The sequence below is a fragment of the Balaenoptera physalus genome, assembly GCF_965194825.1.
Source record: "Balaenoptera physalus genome assembly, chromosome: 8".
NCBI classification, from domain to species: domain Eukaryota; kingdom Metazoa; phylum Chordata; class Mammalia; order Artiodactyla; family Balaenopteridae; genus Balaenoptera; species Balaenoptera physalus.
This window is the reverse complement of record NC_138887.1, coordinates 124,577,472-124,589,637: the sequence shown is the minus strand read 5'-3', so window position 1 is coordinate 124,589,637 and position 12,166 is coordinate 124,577,472. Positions and strand designations below refer to the sequence as shown.

The 12,166-nt window shown below is 43.5% G+C and overlaps 1 protein-coding gene across 7 annotated transcripts in view; it reads left to right on the top strand.

Moving 5' to 3' along the window:
- Window positions 1–12,166, top strand: part of ESYT2 (extended synaptotagmin 2) — a 75,992-nt gene that overhangs the window by 17,366 nt on the left and 46,460 nt on the right. For all 7 annotated transcript variants that reach the window (XM_082473231.1, XM_082473227.1, XM_082473228.1 and 4 more), the window contains exons 2-3: window positions 10,126–10,167; window positions 11,016–11,150. In XM_082473231.1, coding sequence (XP_082329357.1) covers window positions 10,126–10,167; window positions 11,016–11,150 — 177 coding nt within the window. The remainder of the gene's footprint in view (window positions 1–10,125; window positions 10,168–11,015; window positions 11,151–12,166) is intronic.

Here is a 12,166-nt window from a genome sequence, read left to right as displayed (position 1 = left end):
CTGTCTGTGTGAGAGAATAAAAGTAAGCTTTTAGAAATATCGTATAAGCGTGTTTTTTTCTTTACTGTAAATCAAAAGATTTATTCATAGCTTTTCTGAATTGCTTTAAAAAAACAAAACCAAAATAAACATCCCCCCCTAAAAAAACTCCCACACAGATTCTCTCCAGTATAATTTCTCAGAACTCTTACGATTTTGCCACACTCATTACAATGGTAGTTTTTCCCCAGGATAATTCTGTAGGTTTGAAATACTGCAGAAAGTCACCCTATGTTAAAGTTCATATATAGGGTTGCTTTTTCTCCTTAGAAGAGTATTTTAAAATTTAATAAATATTACATGGTACTAAACCTATTTCTTGAAAATGAAAAATTCACAGTAAAATTTCAAACATGATGTGACTTCTGATTCCATGTAGATGTTTGGTAAACCTGTCAGTTCTGTAATCTGTAAATTTAATCCCAACTTCACAGTCTCATACTTCCTCCCTCCTTCCCTCCCTCCCTTCCTTCCACTTTCCCCTCCCCTCCCTCTGCTCCCCTTTTTTATAATAGAACAAAGTTGGGTGGATCCCACATAGTACACAGAACGTGTGCAGTTAATTCAGTGCTACAGTTACATCTCTATCTTCTTGTCCATCCCAGTCAAGACCTAAGCTTGTAAATTTGAAGAGTAGCATTGGATTGGAATTTAAAATAAAAAACAACCAGATTTTCTTATGTGTTTAGTGAAGGAGATGAGAAGGAGACGTGTTTTCTATTCTTGGACTCATTTTAATTTATGAGATTGATATATCTCATGCCAAAACCTGGACTTTAAATCAAGATTGTCAAATAATTTCCTTGTGTGATTTCTTTTTTCTTTTAGCAGTTACAGAAAGAATGTCTAAATGACTTTAGAATTTTGTTAAAATATACTTCAGGTCTTTGAAAACTATCATAAACATGCATCTATATGTAAGGCATTAAATAAATCTCTTGGCATTAGTATTTGATGAAGGGATGTCTAATTGTTCTCCTGGGTAGAAGTTAGATGTATCCCTCTTTTGACCCTGCCACTGACTCAGTCCTGGCTTAAATTTTCTTTTCATTCTATGCATGCACTGAAATTTAAGTCCACCTTCAAAAATAAATGGATGGATGAATAGTATATCTAATATAACAGATATATTATAGAAAGCCTCATAGTAACATTCCTTTTTAGCGAATTAGAAATAAGAATTGGTTTTCACATAATTTGGACAGCTTTGTTAGTTATAGAAGGTATGCTGGGATAAGCCTAGCTCCACGTGGCATGCAGGATCTTAGTTCCTTGACCAGGGATCGAACCCGTGCCCCCTGCAGTGGAAGTGCAGAATCCTAACCACTGGACTGCCAGGGATTCCTCAAGGCTAGCTTTTTAAAAAAAATTTATTTTAGGCTGTGTTAGGTCTTTGTTGCTGCCCGCGGGCTTTCTCTAGTTGCGGCGAGCTACTCTTCATTGTGGTGCGCGGGCTTCTCATTGTGGTGGCTTCTCTTCTTGCAGAGCATGGGCTCTAGGCACGTGGGCTTCAGTAGTTGTGGCTCGCGGGCTCTAGAGCACAGGCTCAGTAGCTGTGGCGCACGGGCTTAGTTGCTCCGCAGCATGTGGGATCTTCCCGGACCAGGGCTCGAACCCATGTCCCTTGCATTGGCAGGCGGATTCTTAACCACTGCGCCACCAGGGAAGCCCCAAGCCCCCGAGGCTAGCTTTTTAATTTTTATATTACTGTTTACCGATTTGCAAAAATAGTGGTCATTTATATAACAAAGAAATAGTAATGAATTATTGGGCGATAAACATGCTCTAAACAAGCATTTGTCAACAGTTGTGTAATTTGTATTTGTCAACAGTGGTATATGCTTATTTCCCCTCTTCTGCCACCTCTGCCATCCTTGAGCCAGGAAGAGCCTCGGGTCCACGAGCTGTGGCTCTCCACTGTGGTTTCAGCCATCTTTCCTCTTGTCAGCAGCCAGTTCTTAGAAATGACAGAAGAAGCAACAAATTTACCCTCACTCTGGTCGTTTGTAGTGAGCAAGTAGGAGAGGTCCGGTCACTCCCTACCTGTGGGTTCAGGTAAAGACGGCAGGAACAGTAGTGCTTCTTCAGACTCCCTAGTGAAATTTCTCATGCACGAAAAAGCAGCTTGGAGAGAATTTTGAAAGTGTTTCCTGGTAGGAAAGGCCTTAAACAAAGGCCTAAAACTTTTCCAGTTTTATTTTAATGTCTTTGTACTACAGTGTTCTTCTTGGTGTATCAAATCACCCTGTTACACAGTAATCAAAGTCTACATAAAGCTGGTAACAAACCACTGGGAAAATTGTAACGCTGTGGATGTTGAAAATTATAAATTGCTGTATTTACTGTGTGAATTAACTGATTGCCTACTTTTTATGTACACTAGAAGTAGATAAATCCAGTTATTTTGTGCAATTTCTTTTTACCATCCAAAGGAGTAATTTGGCCACACTGTTACCATTTGATAGAGGTTCTGAGAGAGACGTTCCTCTCTCACCTTTTTAGCCTTGAATATTTTCTTCTTTATAGAGTAGCTATTAGGAGGAAGCATCCCAGTATTTTAGAAAACATATCCTATTAAGACTTCTTGATCCTATTTTTCCAATTTCCATGCATACTGAATCTCTGGAGAAGGTGGGAGGTGACAGATTGGAATTGGGGTTGTGAAGAAAGATGGAGATGGCTTAATGGGTAAAGAAATGTTAGTGTAAAAAGGTCGGAGGGCACAAATTTATGTTGGTGCCAGTTTACGTTTGAGTCGTTTTCTCCTGATATGCTCACCAGCCAGCCTTGAGGAGTGCCCAGAGCTCTCCACTGCGGGGCCACAAGGAGGTAGCATGGATGCTGCAAGATGCTGGTGGCTTAACATTGCAACTTTGTTTAAAGCCTCTTATTTGGAAGTCTTGTCCAGTGTCAGTATTTATTAGTGTTTCTAATGATTTTTTCCCGTCATAATTACATAGCACGAAGAAATTGTAAGGGGCTTTCCTCTAAGCCCCATGCAGATGCTCCCAGGTCCCCCTAGTTTATCTCAGCAGACTGTATACACATGGTTTTCTGTGTCTGTCGTGATTGGAAAGCACTGGCATAGAGAGCTGTAGATGGCCGGTTGACCCAAGGTCGAGAGAGTGAGAACGACTCTCTTTGCCCATCATTGACAGCAGCTCCCAAATCCTGGGTTCTCCAGGGAGTCCTTCTATATGTTGGAAACTTGGACTCGCTTTGAATTTTTCTGGGCAATTTTAAGTGTCTGTGAGTCTTTCCTTTCCCATTTGCATTGATTTTAAGACTAATCCATATGCAGACAAAGGAACATTAAACGTTTGAAGATTTTTAGTTAGTCTCTCCCCAGCCTGTGAACTCTTTGAATGCAGTCAGGTCTGTTTAAGTAAACTGCAGTGTACTTCCAGGTGAAGATATGTGTTGATTGCTTAAAGGCTTCCTGAAAACAGTTTCTGTTGTGAGATGATAAAGTACAGGCTTCTCATGGTTTCATAGAACCTGTGGTTCGATTGTCCTAGTCTTGCCTCATCTATTCTTTATTTATTTATTTTTTTAGTGGCTTCAAGTTTTTATCTCTCATGGTTGTGTGGGTTGATAGGGTTCAATTGGCCCATTCTTCCTCGGCCATGCCTCATCTATTCTTATTTTTAAGATGTAAGTGTTAATTTTAGACAGGAAAACAAAACTCCTGCTTAGATCTTTTCAGCTTGTGGACTTAGGTAGAACTCGTTGCATACTGCAGGAAGATTGGTGTTTGGGGATCGACGAGAGCGGGTGACACTCTGGTGTGCTGGGTGACCGGTGAGGTAGCGCCTGGAGGGCCGGCTGCCCAGCGGGGGCCTGTTCTGGGCTCCAGGGCACACTCTGAGCAGCTGTCCCAGATGAAGTGAATTCTGCCACTGGGACCAGTCATTACTCCAAGTAGGAATTTGGTGGGATTTTTGATGTTGGTTTTTTAGTTTTTGGTTTTTTTGAGACACTGCCTAAAGGAATGTAGAAATGAGCAAAGCTCAAATCCTTCTTGGAATAAGGAACAATATGAACAAGTGAACTTGATTGGCCAGTTTACTATTTGAAGTTTAATGGCATTTGGTTTCTAAAACGATCATTTTATCCATTATCTTTTGTATTTTACTTAAAGACATTAAATCAGTAATGCTTCAGGTGAAATAGATACGTTATCTTCACTCGTATTTCCCAGACATTGACCGCCTTATTTTAGATTTCTAAAATAAAGGAATGGGTTAATTTACACTGCGTGTTTCACCACCACTAGTGGTGGTGGGATTTCAGCAGGACTCCCTGCAACTGCACTTTGTGTAGTTGCCTTGGACTGAGCAGGGACGTCTGCACAAGTGCCGACTATTAACAGGGTCTTCAAGGGGAATGCTGTTTAAAGAAAGACAGTTCTTCTGTTTAGCTTCAGTTCTAAACATTATCCCATGTTCAAAAGTGGGTGAAATATGATTTAATAGAAAATTTTAGCTATGTATAAATTTGTTGCATGTTTTATACTTTAGGGAGGACTTTAGAGCCCTGTGGGTCTGGGCCTCTTCCCTCTAGCTCACTTATTCCCCTGTGATTTTAACAAATTATCCTTCGGGTGAGTCTGTTTCCTCATCTGTTAGGTGGGGCATTAACTGTGGACAAGGTTGTTGTGAGGATTAAACAAGACATTGTCTGTAGGTAGGGTTCTGGCACACAGTCAGTGCTCTGTCTTTTGTATTTGGTTTATTTTTTCTAAACAACTTTGATAATATCAATATCATATTAGAATCCAAAATATGCCTTTGTTCTTTTTAAAGAAAAGATTAAAAAAGATTTCTTGGGTAGTGTCAACTCTTAAAAATAATCAAAATTTCAGTACTCATACAATGGTTATTTCTAGTTTGTAAAGATACTATGAATAATAAATAAAAATGAAAACTTGTTTCATAATTAGACTTGTAGAGGAGATTTGAGTGGGGTTTTTTTTTTTTGGATGTTGTTTTGTTTTTTAGGTTTTGTTTTTCAGCTGAAAAATTGGATTTGAAACCGAATGACATGTGTTCATCATTCCTGTATGCCTTAGGAACACATTTTCTATTTTCCCTGTACATCTCTACCTTTCTCTGTGATGTTTTTGCTACTTTAAATTCTGTTTTGTGGAACATAAACAAGTGTTTATGAATATGTATTAGTGAGAAGCAGATTTTCGACTTAGTGAACAGATTTAAAATTTGGTAACAGATTTACTGTCTTCAATTTTGATACATTCTTTTTCTTTGGCACTTTGAAACCATCCCTTACAAATTAAAAACCTCAATTATTGAACGTCCCGGGATTCTCCACTAAGAGATGGCTTGACTTTCAGAATTCATCTCACATAAACTTCAGTGATGTGAGCCAGTTCACTTGTACTGGAAGCCTACTTGTGCAGATGGTTTCTCTGCCCTCTCCTCTGGTAGTTCCAGAATCAGTTTCCTCAAATATTAATCTTACATAATTTCCCTCCTGAAAACTCCAGCGTTGACCCATTGCCAGTAGAACAAAATCCACACTCCTTTGCGTGGCACGGCAGGCACTTCAGGCTGGTTTTGACCTGAGTTCTCCGCTTCAGCACCTGCCATCTACCATTCCTCCCTTCTCTTAATCCAGCCGGAGTACCTTGCACGCGCCATTATCTCTGCTTAGCGTATTCTCTTTGCATGGCAGCCCCAGCTAACCCTTTCAAACCCACCTCACGTGCTGTCTTCCTGAGTCTCTCGTGGACTCCTGGAGGCAGCGTCAGACCTTGCCCAGCGCGCACTGTTCTTTCTTCCTAGGCTGGCGGTCACACCTCTCCATGCCCGTCCGCCCGCCAGCATGAGCCTCCCAAGGACAGGACCACGTCCGATTCCGTGTCATGTCCCTGGCTCTGGGCACAGAGCCAGACCCCACTAACTGCTCGAAAAACGGCTTCTTCAGCCTGTTTTTCAAAAAGAACAATCTGTACGTTTGCGGTAGATTAAAGCACAGTGACGAAAATGCAGTAACAGAATCAGAATTCACAGCAGGCGAATTGTATTTCTGTCCTGGTGTATGATGGTGAGTAGAGAAGCTCTATTATTACATGTAGGTGACTCGTGGGACTGGTGTGTGTCTTGCCTGAGGTGTGACAGGATGAATAGGAATTGCTGGTGCACTGGCAGACCTAACTTGAGAAATACCGGTGAATTTAGAGAAATCAAATACTGTTAGGGAAGACGAATATTTCATTTTGGAATATTTTTTACAGCAGTCATTATTGTTTTTGGTCATTAAAGTGTTTGTTTCAACATAGTTGTACTTTACCTTTAAAACTTGATGATTCAGAAAAAAAAATTTTCAAATCAGATTTGGAGTAGATTACTTACTTATGTTATAAGAGCATCTTGTTTCTAAGTATCATTCTCTCTAATATAATTAAAACGTAGTTTATGAAAATTCTATTGTCACATAATTTTAGAGTCATTTATTGTATACTTCTGTGTTAGAAAATTCTTAGTTTTAATCGTAAATTACAATAATAACTAGAAAAGTAGTTTATGCTTCTTACAAGTAATTCAAACGTACAGAAATAGAGGAAAATATAAAAGCCTCATTCCCCTCCTTGTATTTTTTTTTAAATTAATTATTTATTTTTAGCCACGTTGGGTCTTGGTTGCTGCGCGCGGGCTTTCTCTAGTTGCGGCGAGCGGGGGCTGCTCTTCGTTGCGGTGCTCGGGCTTCTCATTGCGGTGGCTCCTCTTGTTGCTGAGCACGGGCTCTAGGCGCGCAGGGCTCAGTAGTTGTGGCTCGTGGGCTCTAGAGCACGGGCTCAGTAGTTGTGGCTCGCGGGCTCTAGAGCGCAGGCTCAGTAGTTGTGGCACACAGGCTTAGTTGCTCTGTGGCATGTGGGATCTTCCCAGACCAGAGCTCAAACCTGTGTCCCCTGCCTTGGCAGGTGGATTCGTAACCACTGTGCCACCAGGGAAGCCCCCTCCTTGTATTCTTGCAAACTTTTTCTGTACATTTATAAACTTGTATAACATATAAAAGTATATGTTTATATGCACACATACAAACATAACAGTATTTTTAAGAATATATGGCCTCTATTAATAAATTTTCATTAATTGGAAAGTCTGGCAATGTTTTCTATTACCAAACATAGTAGTTTCTTGTAATGCTTTAATTGAAAGTAGAAGTTTATTTGATGGTATTTGCACACATGAATTTGGTATGATGTACTGACTGGAAGAGAGAGGGACTAATACGGGCCCAGTTGGTAAATTAAATCACTTGTTTGGTATCAATAGGAATTCTCCAATGCTGGGAAGATTAGAAAGGAGCCACTTAAGTGTGCCGAGATTTTAAGAGTTGGACTTGGAGGCAGGAGGTGAGGGTCTGCCCCTGCCCATGGTTGTGTAACTCGAGGCCTGTCTGCATGGTCGTGGTGGTGGCTGTGAGGATGGCTGGGCGTGTTCCCAAACAGGAGCAGAGCGGGGTCCCCTCCAGTGGGGCTGCACTGGGCGCTGGGCAGGGTTGGGGGGCTTGATTCCACCTAGGGCTCTTCTCATGCGCTCGTTTCTTCTACCCTGTCCCCTTCTTCCCCGGGCAACAGTGTTTTAAATCTTTGTTCATTTTTTATTAAAAATTTTTTATTATTCCCCCCCCCCCCCACCGCCCCACCCCGAGATGAATGGTAGCCAGTTGTACCTGCTTTTCTCCGTTTGTACTTTCACTTAAAAAATAAATCCTGGGAGTTATTCCACAGCAAGTATTCAAACAATTCTGGGACTCACTGCTGTGGAGCCCCTCCCCACTCCTGTAGCTGCGCAGCACTTCGAGTGTGGGTGCAGCGTCCGTTCCACCCAGCGGTCCTGGCCGCTGCTGCCACGGGCAGTGCTGTGCACGCATCATCTTTCTAGAAGAGATTCTCAGAAATGGAATTGCTGGGTTGCAGGGTGGTTGGATGCACATGGAATTTTGTCACTGCTACTTAATTATTAATTCGTGTTGATGGATACTAGCTCTTTCCGAGGAAGGAGTTTGAATGTTGAGTGAAACCAGTCTTAAATCACTCTCTTCTTAGTCTTGGGTGGAACACTGGGTCTGGTAACAGTGTTTTATTGTGAACTGCTATTGTGTTTGCTGAACTTTGCCATCGGCTGTTTCAGGATTTGTGTAACCTCTGGAGTATAGACGAATCACTATTAAACGAAATTTTCTACTTCTGGCTGGCACTCAGGAACTCGTACATTTAAGGCATGGAATCGGAGTTTCAGGCTCTACTGTGATCGGAGTGTGTCCTCCTGAGGGCTCGGCGAGCTCCACGCACTTTCCACGTCCCTTAGTAGCAAAGTGGCCAAGAGCATGGGCAGACCCGTCTGGTTTGTCATCCCCATTCTGTCACTAGTAGCTACCCTGCAAATTTGGGGTAGTAATAGTTCAAATTTGTAGATTTGTTGTAAGAATTAACTCAGATGCCATGTGCGTGACTAGCTTAGCACAGAACCTGCTGCATAGATAGCAATTCATACTCAGTAAATGGTAGTTACTTGTATTATTTTACACAAGTGTAGTTTGTAGCTTAGTCGTATTGCCCTCATTGATCTTCCAGAAACCTAGTTCCGGGGAGATTTACGATCTGTCCGTTGGCCATCCCTCGGCATCTGCCTTCCCTCGGCATCTACCTTCCCTCCGCTTTTGCTCCTCTGAACCTTTCAGCTGAAAGGCCTTGAAGAGAGCTCACCCTCATCAGCCACCTCATGCCACGATCTAATCCTCTTGTGGCCTAGCCCAGCTAGTCTGGTAAGCCCTCCAGCTCTCCCCACCCCCAGCCCCAAATGCCTCCTGCCTTTTGGGGGGAAAGTGCAGTCCAGTTCCCTTCCGGTCGAACCTCTGCAGTGACATAGCCTCCAGATCTGAGCAAGCTTCGCCAGCAGTCCTTTCCTGAGTCTTTGCTTCTTGAGCCTCATCTTTCTCAACTCTTGAGCCTTTTCTTCATTCTGGAAGGTTGCTATCCATTGGGTTTTGTCCCAGGATGGATTCAAACTAACTTAATTTAGAAAAACTTAACTTGTCATGCTAGCCCACCCTCGGGTTCAAGCAAATTAAAAGCTTCACATCCTGCAGCGTAAAGGAGTAGGTCTGCTCGGGCACGTGGACGTGGGGCAGGTGGAACGTGCTGTGGCCTCTCCGTGAAGCTGTGGGACCACAACAGACATGATGACGGTGGCCTCTCCAACCAGGACCTGGCTGCTTCCGGCCCCATTCCGTGGTTTGCGCTTAGAGGCCAAGCCTGAGAGTGGAGTTGGTCCTCAAAGAGACATCTTCTTGGGGACACCTCACCCCACAGTAATATTCCCTGACCAGCTCCTCTCAGCCAGAGGATGGGGTGGGGCTTGTCTTTTACTGGCTACAGTATCTGTGTTATTTAGGAAGGTAGGTGTGGCAGTTCCAGACCTTGTCCCAGTCCCCGGTACAGACCTGCCTGAGATGCATCGTGCAGCTGTGCCACAACTGCAGTTTTCAGGATGTTAGTGTGGCCAGCGTGTTCTTCTTTCTTCGAGGGGTGGGGGAGGACGGAGCATTTCTCAGAGGAGGACACCCTGTCCAAAACAGCTTTAGCCTTTTTCTGCAGGGGTTGTTTTAACACCAAGTAGGTTTTTTCCTACCTCTGTGCTTATTTTCTCCAGTATACAGGCCCCATCATGGAGAACCATTAGAATTCTAATCCTCATCTGGGAGATGGTGTGGAGAGATTTGTGCCGGCTCCTTTGGGCCAGAAGGGGAGGGAAAGGTGGGCTTCTGAGGCTCTGAGCCTAGGTGCTGCAGGCAGGGGCCGTGCTGGTGGCGAAGGAGGAGCTTGAGACTGCGCGCTCCGGGAGCCCCTCGGCCCGGCGGCGAGGTGGGCAAGGGCTTCAGAGTGTCCTTAGAGCGTGGAGAGCCAGGGCCGCACGGTTCTGTGTAGGGCTTCCCAGCGGCGGGCTTAAACAGCATTATACAAACAGTAGATATACAAGAAGAACACTAAATGGCCTGCGTGGCGTTTTACTGAGAGTTGTCAGGAGATTGTAAGTCGTGTGTGTGTTTTTCTCTTAGGTTCATTTTCCAGACACTGAAAGAGCAGAATGGCTAAATAAGGTAAGAGAAGAATACCGAACACCAGATATCAGTGGGAATTAGAGGATGACATGCCGTATTTCCATATTTGGGGGTTTGGATGCTGAGAGTATGTGAACACATTTGGACCTAGCGGGCTGGCTTCTGCTCTCAGAAGAACTCAGTCATAACTGAGACATTACTTTCCTTTTCTAAACAGTGCAGACTCTTTCTTTGACATGAGAAAGTTAATGATATATTCATAGTTGGATGTTTGGCCCTGTGTCTTCTTTCCTGATCAGCTACTGCTCAGATCTCTTTTATGATAGTCATAAGTGAAAATTTTGGAACATTATTGTGAAGAGGGAAATAACTCCCAGGAAATCTAGTGGTAGATAATAATCTTTTTTTTAAAGGTTATGTTTTTAGATCATTATACTTTGAAGTAGATCTCTTTTATCTCTATATTTTATATATCCTTAGAGTTATATAGTAAAAACTAATGTGAATAATGATTACCCAAAAAGTAATCACTAGAAGTTAGTCCATCCTTAAAGAAAACTCATTAATGTTGAGAATGATACAGTTTTAGAAAGTTTTTTAGCAGTGAGTTGAAACCACAGGATTTTCTGACTTTTTAGCAATGATTAAATGTGCTGATATGATTAAACAGCATATTTAACTAGAATAACTAATTCCTGAAACATATTGGTTGGTTAATCAATAGTTTACTGTCGTAATACATTTTTAAATTTTAGGTGCATAGCCAAAAGGACGGCCCCCCCCCCTTTTGCTTTTCAAAAATTCTGGTAAACTATCGGAGCATAATTTTCCATGATGACTTAAGTAGTATATCATCTTGTTTAACCTGAGCTCTTTCTCCTTTTCAGACTGTAAAACACATGTGGCCTTTTATTTGCCAATTTATAGAGAAGTTATTTCGAGAAACCATAGAGCCGGCCGTGCGGGGAGCACACACCCACCTCAGCACCTTCAGCTTCACGAGGGTTGACGTGGGGCAGCAGGTTTGTTTCTTCTTAAGTGTTCTCACCTGTGCGCAACTGAAAAGAATGGCAGACTGCCTGAGACTGTCTCTAGAGAAAGCTGCTTTGCGGAAGGCTGGCAGTGTGTGCGGGTCCTCCCCAGGCCTGCCTCCCATGGGGCCCTCTCCTCCTCTGTTGGGGCCGCGCCTCGTTCGTCCACTGTGGTCTCCGGCCAGTCCAGGTCCGTCGGAGGTCCCCTCAGCCCCAGAGAGTCTCTGCCCCTCGTTCTCCTGTTAGAATTACCTTTGTACAGCTTTCTACCATCCGTCCTGCTGGAAAGGGAGTTTGACGTGTAAACTCACTAAGGATGATGAGACTGACACAAGCTGGAGGCGCCCGCTCCACCGCAGCGTTTACGACAGCAGCCCAGGCTCCAGTGCTGGGCTTGCGGCATGGCGGTAGTGACACAGGGGAAGGGAAAGGTAGGCTTTGTTGTTGGACTCACAGTATACACAAAAGAAAGTCACGAATTCCAACACTGCTAGGAAGCCTCAAGACCACCATTCAGGGCAAGTTTCCTTTTTTATTTTTTAAGTCAGTGTTTACAATAATTAGCAACAGTTGAAGGTAATATTTTTTTCTGTTGAGGTGTAATTGACACATAACATGGCATTAGTTTCAAGGTAACATTGTTTTTTTGCCTAATAAAAATTCGGAGTTCAGTGGTACTTTTAAACTCACACACCAGGGCAGAGCCCGACAACCCACTCTCACCACGCACTGCGTCCCGATGTCTGTGCTTCAGCCTGTTGGGGTGTTAGTGAATGTGGCTCAGGACCGTCTGACCCCCATCCGTGTCACTGCCCCCAGACTCGTTCCCATCCCACACTCCCCAGGCTGTCAGTCACCTTTCCCCATCAAGGCCCATTTTCTGTGGGCAGAGAATGCTCCTTCTCTTCCGCGGTGCCTCAGGTGTGTGTGTCCTGCCGAGCTGTGTTGTGCAGGCCGTTTGCCCGCTTGGCCGTGAGGTCTGCAGCACGCTGCAAGTCGGGGTGTGG